This window comes from Podarcis pityusensis, assembly GCF_964106645.2.
Source record: "Podarcis pityusensis genome assembly, chromosome: 8".
Classification (NCBI taxonomy): Eukaryota; Metazoa; Chordata; class Lepidosauria; order Squamata; family Lacertidae; genus Podarcis; species Podarcis pityusensis.
In genome coordinates, this window is record NC_138033.1 from 38,501,133 (window position 1) to 38,517,196 (window position 16,064).

At 45.0% G+C, this 16,064-nt stretch overlaps 1 protein-coding gene and 2 long non-coding RNA genes across 3 annotated transcripts; all 3 read right to left on the bottom strand.

Moving 5' to 3' along the window:
• Positions 1-324: 324 nt before the first annotated feature.
• Positions 325-3,363, bottom strand: LOC308483821 (metallothionein). The gene is made up of 3 exons (XM_081018042.1): positions 3,205-3,363; positions 1,446-1,511; positions 325-530 (listed from the first exon to the last, which is right to left on the bottom strand). Exons 1-3 carry the CDS (start codon positions 3,233-3,235, stop codon positions 436-438), a joined length of 192 nt encoding a protein of 63 aa, XP_080874168.1. The 5' UTR covers positions 3,236-3,363; the 3' UTR covers positions 325-435.
• Positions 3,364-4,859: 1,496 nt separating this feature from the next.
• On the bottom strand, positions 4,860-10,103 carry LOC308483823. The gene is made up of 3 exons (XR_013989810.1): positions 9,905-10,103; positions 6,204-6,240; positions 4,860-6,094 (listed from the first exon to the last, which is right to left on the bottom strand). It is a non-coding gene; the product is annotated as an uncharacterized lncRNA (long non-coding RNA).
• A 3,773-nt stretch (positions 10,104-13,876) lies between these two features.
• Positions 13,877-14,454, bottom strand: LOC308483822. The gene is made up of 2 exons (XR_013989809.1): positions 14,087-14,454; positions 13,877-14,049 (listed from the first exon to the last, which is right to left on the bottom strand). It is a non-coding gene; the product is annotated as an uncharacterized lncRNA (long non-coding RNA).
• Positions 14,455-16,064: the final 1,610 nt, after the last annotated feature.

Genomic DNA, 16,064 nt, shown 5'->3' on the forward strand with positions numbered 1-16,064 from the left:
AAGGCACATCTACCATGCTTTTTTTAACTTCTATGGACCTCCTGGAGTCTTCTGGTCCTGCTTTGCTGGCAGTTAGGGAAAGCTCCAATATACTACTTTAGATATAGGGATTTGGGGTTGTCAAAAGCCTACTTAGTACCATGGATAAAATGCACCCAATTTGGAGCATGTTTGTGGTGGTTTAACTACAAAAGGTTCATTTCAGTCGTTTTCATGTTTGTCATCTGGTTTCAAACGATTGGAAAGTCTGCAGACTTGCGTTACAGGCTCCCGTTAGCCTTTAAAAAGGCTATACAGACCACATTCAGCCAACACAGTTCAAAGTTGTCAAGTTTAAAATACTTTTATTTTTCTGAAAACATGTTTCTTCCTTTTATCTGTATGAAAGAGCAATTACAAAATAGGAAAATTGTCTCCTTTTTTCAAACTGCATTTTTAGGTGCAGCAGCTGCATTTATCCGACAGTGGCTCTTTGCAGACACAACTCTTGGCACATTTGGCGCATCCAGCCGGGCAACAGGAGCAGCAGCCTGAAAGAGAGGGGCAAAAAATGACATTGGATGTTTAGCGTGCCAAAGAGATTAATGACCTTTAGTAATTTAAGTGGCTGGCATTATAACAAATTAAGAGGGATAGTGAAATGTCTCAAGCACAATAAGGAAGAAGGAAAAGTGGTTAAGGTGCCATCAGCTTGTATAAGGGGTACAATGACTGCACAGCAAATACAGATACAAACGTAACTAGCCCAAAATCTGAAGTCACTTTTGGCAGATCAACAGCTTCAAAAAAAATATGAGAGGAAAACCAATTCTTCCAGTTTACAAAAGCTTTCATGACTCCTTGCGTCAAGTAGTTGTCAGCCAACAAGGGGAACTTTCTCTATTTCATTTCCCCTGATGCTGGGTATTTAATAAGCCTGGCATGATTTGCACTGGGTATGGTGAGAGAAATACAAAAGTTCAAGTTTAGGTTTCCCTAAATTCTAAATTAATACCAAGAGATGTTAACTTTTAATGAATTTGTTCAAGAATAGAACTTAACCTTGTGAAAGGACAAGCCTTGGAAAGGAGGCTTATAAGGGAGAACATTATGTCCAATCCTATGTATATTTTGTCAGAATCAAGTCCCAAATAGTTCAGTGAGAATCACTCTCAAGTACATATGCTAGGACTGCATTGCAAGTTCCTGTGTGAGATCAGCAGCCAACACCATTCATTTAGAGCACATGGCTGCTCCCCAGTATCCTGGAAACTGTAGATTACCTTTCAGCGCTGTGGTTCCCAGCACCCTTAACAAACTACCACTCCCAGGATTCTTGGGGAGGGGGGAGAAGCCATATGCTTTAAACACAGTCTGAATTTACCTGCAAAACTCTTAGCTTCTAGGTTTTAACCAGCTCCTTCTGATTCATGGAACTTTTATTGGGTTCACAAAGAGATACTCACTTTTTTTGCATGAAGTGCATTTGCAATTTTTGCATTTGCAGGAGCCGGCACAGGAACAAGAGCCACCTGGAAGGGGGAGAAATATACATGCCACTGAGTTAAATTAAAATAAAACTCCACCCTTCGTCCCTTTAAACAGAAATATATGCTTGCACTGAAGCCACTGAAACCAATGGCTATAGGGCTGCATATAGACTACTCCTTCTCGTTAATAAAAATAGAAGCAATACAAGTTTGCCAAATTGCCATCTATGGCTATAGGAAGGAAGAATAAAATTCAGAAGTAAATTGGAGGCAAAGCTCCTAAGTTTAATGAGAATGCTTTGGGATGGTTCCAGGACCCAGAAGCCAAAAAGGGTAAGTTCCCAGTGTTTATACTGTGGGCTTCTTTCTTAAGTGGGACTGCTTTGTGACAGGGAATAGTACCACTAGCTTGGATCAAGCACTAGAGCCAGTTCTAAAGTGTAGAAAGACTGAAGTTCTGAGAATCTGAACAGAGATCACAGAGTAACTAAACAAGTTAGTTACTAAGCATCCCACTATTTACCCAATTAGTGAATGCATTGGGACAACTGTAAGCAAGAATCTCCAGGGTCACAGATTCCCAGAGATCTGCAATACTTTTTTGTTCATAGTACAGTGGTACCTCGGGTTAAGTACTTAATTCGTTCCGGAGGTCCGTTCTTAACCTGAAACTGTTCTTAACCTGAAGCACCACTTTAGCTAATGGGGCCTCCCGCTGCCGCCGGAGCACGATTTCTGTTCTCATCCTGAAGCAAAGTTCTTAACCCAAGGTACTATTTCTGGGTTAGCGGAGTCTGTAACCTGAAGCGTATGTAACCTGAAGCATATGTAACCCGAGGTACCACTGTAGTAACATTCAAGTGCAGAAGTGACTAGCTTTAGAGCATCAGAGTACTTTCAAGGAGAACAGCACTGCCAAAGCAGGCATCTGAGGAGCAAGGAAATCACATTTTTGCTCAATATGATTTTGTGGATGCTGTAAGGAGACTGAACAGAGGAAGGAAGGGCCTGCTCAAATACATAATCACACCTGCATCAGTAAGCATGGCAATTGTAGGCCTGTAGATGTTAGTGGCTAAAACTGATTACTGTATCTTAAAAGCGCTGTTGAAAGCAGGACTCACAATAAAAATGGGTGCTACACCACAATCCTAAGCCTATTTACTTAGAAATAAATACTTGTGTAGTAAAGCTGCTTGAGGATCGCACCCATTAAAAACTTCCCCTGTGGTCCGTCCGTCCCATGCAAGCTATAGAAGAGTATAGGAAGTAACCCTTATTGCAGACTCCGCCTCCACCCACCCCCTGCTCTCTTTAGACGGCAATGTGTGCTAAGCCCAGGGCACTGCAGCATTTGGGATCCTTTGTGCTCATTCTGCAGAACTGCCCCCACGAAGGTCCATTTTCCCTAGCCGGGCAGCTTGTCCCTCTGCTTCAGCCTTCTGCCACCCCGTACCCTCCAGATGCTGTTGGGACTGACTCCCATCAATCCCGGCCAACACAGCCCATCCGTCGGGGATTATGGGTGTTGTTGTCCAACACATCTGGAAGACAGAAGGCTGGGGGGAACCTGCTCCAACTCACCTACCAGGCCCAGCAGCAGCTCTGCAGAGGTTCAGACAAAAGTCTGAGACCAGGGATGGAACCTGGGACCGTCTGGGTGCAGAGCGCGCTCTTTGAGCCACCGATCCCTGGCTCTTTCTAAAGCAGTCGACCAAGTGGAATGAAGACTCACCAGTGGCGCAGACGCAGTCCTGAGGATCCATCGCAGTTGCAGGAGTGATCACAGAGATCGGAGGATTAATCGAGGCAAGAAGGAGATGTGTGGCCTGAGGGCAGCCTCTGCCGGCATATTTATAAGCAGCCGGAAGGCAGGCGCGGCGAGTGCAAAGCGCCCGCCCCTTTCCTGCGCACGGACCGGCTCCGGACGACGGGCAGAGGCGGCGAGGGGTGCAAAAGCGAAACCCACGCAGCGCCGCGTGCAAAGGAAGGCGGCCCCCGCGCGGCCCCGTGCGCACATTTCGTAATCGGCGCCCTTGCCAAAGGTCCAGCCTCTCCTCCCCTCCACTTATGGAGCTGCGTGCAAAAAGTAGTCTCTCTTTCCCTGAAGCATTGCACGATCGAGCCGTCGGCTCCGCGTGCAAAAATCGACCGCTTCCAGGCGGGGGCGGCGCATGGAAGATTTTGCAAGGAGGGGGAAACTTGCAGTGAGAGGGAAATTCAGTGACGGGTCATTTTCTCTTCCCGTTGGAAGAGCATGTCCATGTTTACTTGTGTGGATCTGAAATGGATTTCGTTATTTAAAGCATTAAAAAGAGATTGTGGTTGTTGTAAACAAAATATGCCCTTTTTCCCTTATGGGGTATCCAAGAACATGGTCACCAACGCAAAAAGGAGCCCACATAAATGCAAGTGAGAAAACGGTCCCAGTACTGAAGCTTTCAATATTAAAAGACGCCGCGCAAAATGAAAAAAGTGATTGGAAGGGGGAAAGTAAGCTCTATTTCTTCGTTACCCTGTGCATTTAAAGTATAGCTGAGCTGCTTCATTTTATTTAGGGCATCCCTTCCCAGCAGGGGATTAATCTGAACTCAGGAGGGCTGGATCCTGAGACCTGTTTACAATTGTGGGACTCAGTGCTGTGACAGCTGAAGTAGTAACAAGTAATGGCTTCTGAACACCGTAAAGAGTAGTTTCCACCTCATTATTTAGCTACACATCTGGGGATCGAAAAGGGCGTTTGAATCCCACTTTTCATTTTCTTAAGCTGTTCAGCCATGAACCTTGTCAAGGAAGGAATCTTTAGCCTCAGTTGTCCATTTGTAAAACGGGGGTAATGACACCAGGAGATTACAGTTCCAGGTTGGTGGCTCCGTTTCTCAGTTATGCTAAAACCAGAGTCCTCTGCCACCTTTAAGACTAACACCTGACCTCAAAAAGGTTGAGATTCCTGCATTATACGGGGTTGGACTAGATGACCTTCGGTGTACCTTCCAACTCTACAGGTCTATGATTCTAGAACGACATTGTAGAGCTAGGAAAGTTTCAAAAACGGGCAATTTGCCTCCAGCAAGATGTAGTGACACCCACCCATTTAGCTTTGAATAAGGATTGGTCAAATTCATGGAGGGTAAGGCTGTGTGTGGCTGCTAGTGACACAACGGTTGTATTCTCCCTCCACTGTTCGAGGTCCTGTTTGTGGGCTTCCCAGAGGCATATAATTGGCCACTGTGAGATCAGGATGCTGAATTAGATATGCCACTGGGCTGATCTTATGTTCCTATACATCTATGTTGTAAAATGCAAGGGTGTTTTGTTTTGTTTTGTTTTTTACAGGAGTATTCAACATTAGGCTTTCTCTTGCCCTGCAACAGCAGTTTCTGACTTTGGAAGGCACAATGGCCTTGGGGCACAACTTTCTAAATGGTAGTAAAGGTAAAGGGACCCCTGACCGTTAGGTCCGGTCGTGGCTGACTCTGGGGTTGCGGCGCTCATCTCGCTTTATTGGCCGAGGGAGCCGGTGTACAGCTTCCGGGTCATGTGGCCAGCATGACTAAATGGTACTGTGCATTATTTCATTTGCTTCCTAATTCAGCCCTGCTGCATTTGGGGGCTTATTCTTCTGAATGGGGGGCCCTGGACTACTGCCCCAAAGTTCTGCCTTGACAGCGCTACAGGTCGCAATAATAAATCTGATATCTTTAGGGTTGCTTGCTGTTGTGTGGGGTGAATCTAGTAATCATGTTAGATCACTGTGTACGCACACCCATCCACACAGAGAACAAGAACTGGAAATGACTGAGGTTTCTATTTTGGAGAAGAAACAGACTTCTGTCACTGAACTTTTTGAACAAAGCACACTGAGTCCTGTACACACGGTATGCCTTTCATTTGCATTTTCCTCTGCACCCCATTCAAAGCAGGCACTGCTCCTCTTGCTCAGTCTCCTGTGCTGTGTGCAAACACAGTTCCCTCGGCCCCAACACATGGCAGTACAAACATATCTAGTGCCATGTGCAAACTCCTTCCGGGTGCAGTGCAGTAGTTTTATCTGGGAACATGTTTAATGCTGACTCAAGGGTGAGTCAGCCATTGTGTGACCAAAGGGAAAGAGAAGTAAAAGTGAGGGGGGCAGTTCCTGAGAAATATGATTGTGTTGCAAAGGTTCGTGCTGATGGGATTAAGCAAAAACTTACATAGCAAAGGTGAATTCCAAAATCCACATTTTTATTAATTTTTCTTTTCTTTCTTTCCTTTTTAATTATTAATGAACTGCATTTAAATCAGACAGTTTTGACATTCCATCTCCTGATGAAAATATTTCCTTTTTTGCCATTCTTAGACAATTTGATTCAGCATGAGCCATTTGTTCTGTATTTTATTATTTTATACTTTAATGAATTTATAGTTCAGTGCCATCTCCCAATGTTATTCTCACAACAACCGTGGAAGCTAGGAGGGTAGGTAGAGATGGTGACTGGCTTAGGGTTGCCCAGTGAGCTTCACGGCCAAACAGGGATTGTAGGACTTATGACACCAGCCAAAGTACCACAAAACAGTAACAGTGAGCAAGCTTCTGTATTCTCTGGAACACATCATGAGGCTAGATGTTAAATGCAGCAGGGCTGAAAAAAAGCACACTCACTGATAGTGATGCCTGGAGTCTGCATTAAGTCATCATCTTAAGGTGGAACGTGGGAGGAGGGAGCAGACAATGAAGTTAAACTGTCCTACCTGCCCTGAAGGGTTCATGTTGCATCACAAGGGGTTTCTGTTGAGTGATTTGAAAGGGAGAGAGAGAGAGAGAGAATTATAATTATGTCATAATGATGATACACTACTGCAGTTCACACTTCAACACTGGTGTTGTCAATTTGTGCCAGGTCTTGGGAGAGAGGGCTGCCATGATAGAACCAAGAAGATACAGTCAAGCTGCTTGAAAGGAGTTGCTCCAGCCTGAGGGATGAAATTATCTGTTTGTTTGTTTGTTTGTTTGTTTGTTTGTTTGTGGGGGGGAGGGGGGTTCTTCCCCATCTTGCCGCTGTGGAACCTTTAGAAGAGTCTTCCTCTTCCTGGTGCCCTCCAGACTACATGTTCCACCAGCAATGGCTGGTTGGGTCTGGTGGGGATTGCAATCCAAAACATCTGGAGGGCAAAACATCTGAAGAAGGCTGAAGTGGAAACTGATCTATTTAGGGCAAACAGGGCTCTGCCCCTGCAGCCTCAAGCCCACCTGCCTGCCGCCTTACAACCAGGCCAAGGGGTGGTCTTCTTGGCTCTCTGCTTCCTCCTTCTTAGTCTCAGTTGTGTCTGAGTGAAACTTAGCAAGGAGGAAGATGAGGACAAAGCTAGAACTGGTTAGCTCTGCTTGTCAATGGTTGTGTACACATTATATAAACACATATTACCCCCCTCTCCTTACTCTGAGGAATAAGCTACAGTTCCCAGGATCCACTGGGGGAAGCAAAGTACATTACACGTCTGGTGTGTACACAGCATCTCCAGCTGCCTTTGGCTTCCCTGCCTCCTGCCCTACCACCCACAATGAGCACCAGTCTCCACTACATATGGGTATAAGTGTGTATATTTGTGTAACATTTGCAAGGGTGACCCACCCACCCTTTTTCATTACTTTTCTGTGGTGATCCCTGATTATGGAATGCTGTCCCTAAGGAGAAACATTTGGCAACAGCTGAAGATTTTCTGAATCTGGTTAACACTTCCCCATTTCTCCCAGGCATTTTAGATACAATTTGTAGTCAGAACTGTTTTTAGTCCTTAGTTTTAGGTTTTCAACTTGCCTTTTATTTGTTGATTCTTCTTTTTAAATGCATTTTTGCAACGTGGGGGTCTGCTTTCTCCATAATCTTATGTACCTTACTTTCCCTTGCTAAATTAAAAAGTCGCAAATGAGGCAATCTCCCCCCCCCCCCAGGAGAATTTCTCCAGTCCCTTGGTCATGTTGGTTGCCTTTTTCTTAGCCTTGTCTATCTCTGCAATATCCTTTTCTAGGTGAGTTGGATCAAGCACGTTTTGGGTGGTCTGCCTTTTTGCCCCAATTGTAGCAACACTTTCTGGCCGAGAAATGTGTTGGCCTTATATGTTGACACAAACGTTCCAGCAAATGTTAGCACTTGTTTTGTTTCCAAGGTGCTTGCTCTCAGGCCCCAACAAATGAGAACCCTGCCAGTACCATTCATTCATTTTGTGAATGTTTACTCACAAATGCTGACTTTATTTTGCTCGGATGCTGGCAAGGTTTGTACTGTGTGTGTATTTGATTGCACAACTGGTAGCTGGAATTTATGTCTCCACTGCTCTAGAAAAGACACGGTGTTCCTGGAAGCAGTTCATTGATTTCCAGATGTTTTTGGTGATGGCTGTGAATAGGGAACCAAAACCCTTCCTCTCAAAGTGATGTTGTTGACTCACCAATGACAAGAAACCAGCCACCCAGTTTAGATTCTGTACAGGTTATCTTTTGGTAAGCAGAGGAGAGACATGGAGTGAGGTGAGGAACTGAACTGCAAGGAGGGTGTATATTAGAGGGACATTCAGAATCAATGCCACAGGACATGCAAACATGGGGCATTCATTGAATCACACTAAATCCTGAAAAAAAAAGTGTTCTCAGTCTAGGAGGTGGGGAAGCATCCTGCCCTGGGGGTTTCATTTTGGGGATGCTCTTGGAGACTCAGGTGGCCTTGATGGCTAGGAGTGCCTTTTCTCAGCTCCAGCTGATTTGCCAGCAGAAACCCCTTTTGGAAAGAGGATCTGGCCACTCTACTCCATGCTCTGGTAACTTCAATATTGGATTGTTGCAGTGCACACTACACAGGGCTGCCATTGAAGACAACTTGAAAAAGCTTTATTTGATCCAAAATGCAACAAGATTTATGTCTGGGGTTCCATGTAGATCTCACATAGGCTCTGGTTTAAAACAGCTGGCATGGTTGCCAGTTCACTTCAGGGCCCAATTCAAGGTGGTCACATTAGTGTGACTTAGGACCCAAATATCATAAAGCTTACCTCCTTCCCTACAAACCCTCTCATAGGTGTTTAGATCAGCAGAGGCTTGGCATGGTGGCGGCCTGAGAGGCAGCATTCTCCGTGACAGACTCTCCAGGACTTCAGACAGGAATTTTCCCCAGCCTTACCCTGGGATGCTGGGAATTGAACCTGAGGCTTGCACTGGCTTCCCATCTGCTACCTGGTCAAGTTGAAGGTTCTAGTGCACAAAGATCTGAATAACTTGGGCCCAGGTAGCTTAAGGATCACATTTCCCCGTACACCCCAAGTTGATCACTGAGATCATCAGGGAGCAGGGGATCCTTTTAGTGGCTCCGTCTCTGACTCATGTCAACAAATAGCTGTGCCTTCAGAGTCTGGGGCCAAACTCTATGGAACTCCCTCTGACAAGGAGTTAGACAGGCACCATGCCTATTGAGTTTCAGGTACCTGCTTAATTTCATTTCAGGAGGCCTTTGCACCCTGAATGCTTCTCATGTTTTGTGTTTTTGTTTTCTTGAGGTTTTAATGGGGGGTGTTTTAAAATTTGTATATTGTATATGTTAATGTTGAGACCTACGTGGTGAAAAATGGAATATAAAATTTCAATAAATAAATTCTACTTACAGTACATCCATTGAAATGAATGAACCTAACTTAGTCATGTACACTTATTCCTGTGGCTCTCCTCTTGAGTAAAACTTAGTTGGATACAGTCTCTTCGCCCTGTTGACACCAATTCCTTGGGGTGAAAGGGGAGCCACTGGCCTGTTAACCATCATTTCTTCTGCTCCACAGAATCCAATGACAACAACTGATAACTAAATTCCTTCCGTCTGACCTCTTTACTGATGTAATCCCTCAGTGCATTATTTTGTTCATGTTGAACTATGACATTAGAATGTGACCATGAGATAGAATATGGAAATTAGACAGATAACCTCCCAGATTCGGTGCTAACAATTGCTCCATTTATACATCCCTCCAGCAATGACTAGATTAGAAAGACCTGTGTAACTGGTGTTCCTTGTGTGGCTTCAGTGTTCATACACACAGTGGAACTGTGTGGGTTGGCTTCGGTGCCAGGAGAGCTGGATTAGGTGGTTCAGTTGGAATCTGCTTAATACAAGGATTCCCAGTGTGTGCCTGCCAGAACCTAATACTGTATGGTGCTCACAAAAGGTCACAGTAAATATCCCCTCAAAATAAAATCTTGAATAAAATGATCTCTCTGCTTGGGTCCTGTTTGCAGTGTCTTAGCCTCTCCTACATTATTAACCCCCCTGCCACCCAAATGCCTACATTACATTGTATGGCAGCATTGGAGACCCACCCTCTTGTCTGTTCTGAACTTGGGAGAGGTGCAGGGAGCACCTTTTTTAAAACAACAACAACAAACAATGATTCAGTATGGCAGCAGGTGATACCTTTTCCCCACTGAGTGGGTGGCTGATGGATTATGCACCCACACCATTTTGTGGTCCTGTCTCTTTTTCTTCCCTTTTGGATGTGGCAGCCATTTTGTGCTATGCCATGCCCTCGTGGCAGCCATTTTGAGACTGGTACCCACAGCAGTTTCTCAAAATTCCAACTGCACCCGCTGGCCCAAAAACGTTTTTTAAGACCTAATCAATTCACCTTGTGAATTGCCAGTGTGGTGTGGTGGTTAAGAGTGGTAGTCTCGTAATCTGGGGAACCGGGTTCGCGTCTCCTCTCCTCCACATGCAGCTGCTGGGTGACCTTGGGCCAGTCACACTTCTTTGAAGTCTCTCAGCCCCACTCACCTCACAGTGTGTTTGTTGTGGGGGAGGAAGGGAAAGGAGAATGTTAGCCGCTTTGAGACTCCTTAGGGTAGTGATAAAGCGGGATATCAAATCCAAACTCCTCTTCTTCTTGTGATTAGATGTACGTTGGCAAGGACTTCTAATGCCAGTTGTTTAATAGCAAAATGATTCCTCCTCTAAATTATATAGCTTAAATGAAGAAAGCTGCTGCAGGTGGAGCATAGATGTGTGGATTTTTGTGTGGAAGGACTAAGAGTTCAGTTCAGTTTTAGTATTCAGAACAAATTCCTGGGCTCGGGAACCTTTAATTCTAAGTGAATGCTGTTTGCATCTGGCTGTGGCTGGTGGATCTTGGGGTTGTAGAAGATCTAGCAAGCACTAGCACTACAGACATATGGCTGTGAATGAGGTCATGGGTTTATCATAGCATCTTGTCTAATCCCCTCCAAATATGGAATCATTATGGACAGTAGCCTGCAACAGTGCAAAACTTCAGTAGTGGGAGAATGTGCCCATCCAGATGCTTGTTGAAGTACAAATCCCATCAGCCCTGAACATTAGCTATGGCACTTGGGGCTGATGGGAGTTGCCATATTTGAAGAGGGCAGCCAGCTCACACTCTGCATTTAAAGCACATGGCTTCCCCTCACAGAACTGTAGGAACAGTCATTACCCTCACAGGGCTACAATGCCCAATGGTCTCAGCTAGTGCTTTAAATGTATGGTGTGTGGATGTACCTAAACTTGGGTTAAGGAGAAGGAACTGAGAAGAGTTTCATATTTTCAAGATGTGCATCAACAGTTAGAGCATGGGTAGGCAAACTAAGGCCCGGGGGCCATATCCAGCCCAATCATCTTCTAAATCCAGCCCGGAGACGGTCCAGGAATCAGCGCGTTTTTACATAAGTAGAATGTGTCCTTTTATTTAAAATGCACCTCTGAGTTATTTGTGGGGCATAGGAATTTGTTCATCCCCCCAATAAAGTCCAGTCCCCCACAAGGTCTGAGGGACAGTGGACCAGCCCCCTGCTGAAAAAGTTTGCTGACCCCTGAGTTAGAGCCTGGGCAGCAGACCAAGCATGCACACAGGTGAGCTGGGCAACCTCTTCTCAGTTATGTAGATTGTAGCTATATGTGCTGCATTTCCATTTAAATCACAGCAATTACTTGTAACATTTCCACCCATATTAGCATATACAAACATTATGTAAATCTGTCTTCTGTCCTTTTTTACTGATGCTAACGTAAACTCCTTCCCTCTCATGGGATGGATGTGTTGCACAGTAATGGACTCTAATTGGGAGACAGAAGAAATGTGTGTTGTGCATGATTTATGTTGCGCATAACAAGCCTACTTTGTGCTTTGCCAGGAAAGCATGAAAAGCTGTTCAGAGAAGCATCTTCTAAACATTCTTCCCCAGACCAGCCTCCTCCGGGCAGTGTAGCTATCCCCTCACCACCAGCGACTTGGAATTCACCAGGAACAGATTCATGATTAAGGCTCCATAAAGTAGAGCTCAGAGGTCGTGCACATTTCCAATGTTTAAAGCAACCCCCCCAAACATCAAAAGAAACCTGGGAACAGTAATTTACTTTCACAGAACGATTGCCAGCAACCATAAAAAACTATAGTTCCCAAGGTTCTTTGGAGGGAAATGTGCTTTAAAGGTATTATGTGTTCACAGTCTGAGTTTCAGGGCTCACTGCCTCTGTCCTCTAAGAAGGAAAGAACCACTACCAACAAAACATTCTCCAAATGTTTCTTATATACATACAGCTTTTATTATTTTCCACATAGCTTGTGTTACTTCCCACATAGCTTATTTTCACATCTAAAGGCTACAAAAATGCACAGGCAAATATATAAATGGACAATAAGGTTACATTCCTGCTGGCAATCAAATATACAGATCAGTGCTTGGAGAGCCAGAGAAGATTCACTTGCAGCAGCTGCATTTGGTGGAAGGGGGACCTTTGCAGATACATCCCTGGGCACACTTGCTGCAGCCCACCGGACAACAGGTACAGCAACCTAGAAACAGAAATGAAAATTTACCTTTGTGGTTTCAGCCAATGAGGATCTCTTAGCAGAGCTGGGGAGTGGACCCAGCAGACAACAATGTTGCTGGGATCAGAATATAAGAGATGGATGAGGACAGCAATTATGATATATGTGCACATGCTTTAACCACACTAGCATCAGCAGCCAACCATTTCACTCCAAACAGTTTGCAATGCCATTTCAACAGGGAGCAACTGAATGATGTTCTCTGCTTTATGTTCCATGAAAAAGATATGCTCTTGCATGGAGCAATACAAGCAGGAAAAGGATGCTAGAATTTTCAGATTTGTGGCTGTAATGCGAGTCTGTTACTGAAAAACAAGGTCATTCTAAGGAGCCCTGGAAATGGTGGTGAAAATAGAACAGGGTTGGATCCAAAGAGCTAAGGTGCCCTTTCTGAAGTGAGAATCCTTCACATTTGCTCCCAGGGCTATTGCATAGTCTCAGCTGCTACATCTGGCTCTTTTTTCTGGTGGAAATTCTACTCCAAGTCACTAAAAATAAACTCTGGGGTTTTATTGTATGGTTTTAATGATACTTTTGTACCCATTTTCAGCTGTGATATTTTTCTACCCTGCCCTGGAACCCTTCAGTCCAGATGGACTTCAAGTACAAATAATATTTTTTTAAATGTACATAATAAAAACTCATGTTATCTATATTTATAGTTACATAACTTTACCTTAAATCTTCTGTTTTTAATTGCTGCTTTTAAATAGATTCATGCTATTTTATGTAAACCACTTGAGTTCTTATTAAGCACTATACAATAATTATTGCACAATAAATAAAAATAAAACCTGCAAACTGACCCATGGCTACCATACATGAAGTCATAGTTACACTAGCCAACCAGTGCTTCATGCACACTTGGTAACAACTTGCTGAATGTCAGACATGCAGGGTTATGCCCACAAAATTCGCTCTCTAATACAGCATGCAAGTTAGGGCTAGTCCCATCCTACCTACTCTTGTCCCAAGTACTGTATCTACTCGAGTCTAATGCGCCATTGGATCTAACGCGCACCTCAGTTTTCAGAACCTTGAAACCAAAAAAAGTATTTGCTGACAAATGTAAATGTACCATCGAATCGAATGCACACCTTATTTTTCGCAATGTAATTTGGCCAAAAAAGCTGACCATTAGATTCAAGTAAATACAGTAATTTTCCCATGTGCTGCATCCGATTGTGGTTTTTGCCATTCCAGTGCTAAAAAAGGGGAAAGAAAAGGGCTGCTCCCAGGAACAAAATACATAGGAAAGGAAGGAACTGTTCATACTCACTCTTTCTGCATGACTTGCACTTGCAGTTTTTGCACTGACAGTTGTTGCCACAGGTGCATGAACCACCTAAAAGAGGAAGGGTGGAATCCCATTACAATTACAAACTTAGCATCTCCTGCACACATTTACATTGACACTTAGCAAAGAAGCCTTCAGAAGCCTAGAAGAATTTAGGAAGCAATTAATTTTCTCCTTCCCGCTAATATACACATCGAAAAAGGGCAATAAAGCGTTCTATAGGACTTAAATATTCCTCCAGAAACTTGAACACTTGACAACGATTTTATTGTAGCACAGAGTGGAGATATAGCAGAAAGGAAGAAACAAAAGACCTCCGGTATAGGGCGGTATATAAATTCAATAAATAATAAATAATAATAAAAGGAGGAGGAGGTGGCGGCAGGGAAAAGACATACTCCCCCGCCGCCACGTTGATTCCCTCTCTCTAATGCCCTTCCAGATGCTTTGGACTTACAACCCCCATCGGCGGCTGATGGGAGTTGTAGTCCAAGCGACGTGTGTGTGAGGGTGGTAGACAAGGCTGACCCAAACTCATCCTGGCAACAGCGGACATCATCTTAGGTCAGTCTCCTCCCCTCGCCTGTAACACAACCGGCCTGATTCGCCCTCGAGTCAGAAAGAGGAAAGAGCGTCCCTCGTTGATAGGGACGCAGAGAATCCAAGTCAAAAACAGAGCGCTCCACGTGGCCCGAATCAGCGCCTTGCCAAGCAGCAGAAGCAGGGTAAAGAGGGAGAGAGGTAGATCGGAAGGGAAAGCGGGTGAGATCCAGATGTAAGGAGAGAAGGATGAGCAAGCAGAATGAATAGAAAGAGGAAGGAAGGTTTCCTCACCACTAGAACAGGGACAGTCTTGAGAATCCATTTCTCCTGGGCTCGATCTCTCCAGCAGCTAAGACGACGTCCGGTTGATCGGTTAGCAGCTGAGCTCCGCAGTGCCGTCAGCCCCGCTTTTTATTTCCCGCCGGCACCGCGTGCAAAGCGACCGAGCTCCGCCTCTGCCCGCGTCCCGTGCGCACGGCGCTCTCCCTGCGGCTCCGCCCCCCGCCGACAAACCGGCTGGTCGGGCGCTCGCCTGCGTGGCGGAGCAATGCGGGATGATCAGTGGGCTGGCGGGCGCGGACACGCCTCGCTTTGCGCACTGGAGGGTTCTCACGGCCGTGTGCAGCCCAGGTGGGAGGGGTGCGGCCATCCTCCAAAGCGGTGGGTGCTTGCGGAGAGCGGCTTGGGGGGGGGGGCGGCGGATTGTCTTGGTGATGCGTGCAAAAGTTTCCCGGCATCAAAATGGCTCCCCCCATATAATTTGGATTTCCTTGGGGGGGGGGGTTAAAAAGCTGTTGTCACCGTGGTCCCTTCCAGAAGACCTTTCAAATGAGCATCATCGTGATTTGTTTACCCAAAATTTGGATGACATCCAGTGCTTCCAGATTGTCAGCGAGTGCAAAGTGCGCAATTGGACAATCTTGCGCAACAGACATACCCCATTTCCCGGCCCTGCCGACTGTTAGCATAAAGAAAGTGATGGCAAAGTGCACGGGAAAGTGGGGAACAACCTTTGCTTGATGCAACGTCGTCTAAACACTCTGCAAACAAATCATAGTTAATGCTCAATAAACAGGCAAGGAAGCCCCTGATGTTGTGCCAAGCAATTGTTATTTTGCACTCTCCTTTTTATCCTCAAATTGTTCTTTTGACATGTAAAGGGGAGCAGGTAGGTCGTGCAACAGTGCCAGGTCATCTTCAATTGCACACCCTGAATTTGACTGTACTTTATTGAATCCCACCTGGAAATAGCTCCCTCTGAAAGCAGCCCAGATGCAGAGAAGCATTTTTTCCTCTTTCCTGAGCCACTTATCTATTTATGGTACAAATTGTACCATGTTGGACCACCACAGTGTCAAAGTGCTTGCCAGCTTGTCCAGAGCATTGTGTGGCTGCCAAGAACTTTGCATACTGAACATCCTTCAGCCAACTTAGTTCTACTTCATTCCCACAGTGTGGTGACTACAACCCTTTGGGTGGGGGGTGCTGGTGGAATGGTTTCCTTACTCACCCCTCTCTAACAAATGTTCACAAGCCCACAAATTGGGGTTAAACTGTTGAATGAACTGCTGGAGGATTCTTGCATATGAAAGATGAAATATAAAATAGATTCTTTGCTCAGCCATGAAGTTCACTGGGCAATCTCAGGCCACTTACTATCTCTCATCCTAACCCACCTTACAGGGTTGTTGTAAGGATAACACTAGGAGTGGGAGGAACCTTGTATCTGCACCTGAGTTTTTTGGAAGAAAGTCAGGATAAAAATCTGTTAAATAAATCGTAATCTAATTTAATAATTGAAATTTACCCAACAGCTTATTTTTAATGAATTGTACAGAACAAATGGAGTTGTCCCTATGCCCATTTTACAGATGCAGACCTCAAGGCAAGGAGAG

Excerpts from the sequence above, each read along its gene's own strand:
- LOC308483821 (XM_081018042.1), bottom strand. The coding sequence starts at position 3,235 with ATGGATCCTCAGGACTGCGTCTGCGCCACTG. Across the intron at positions 1,512-3,204 it reads GGACTGCGTCTGCGCCACTG|GTGGCTCTTGTTCCTGTGCC; the intron begins GTGAGTCTTCAT and ends TCCCCCTTCCAG. Across the intron at positions 531-1,445 it reads ATGCACTTCATGCAAAAAAA|GCTGCTGCTCCTGTTGCCCG; the intron begins GTGAGTATCTCT and ends CCTCTCTTTCAG.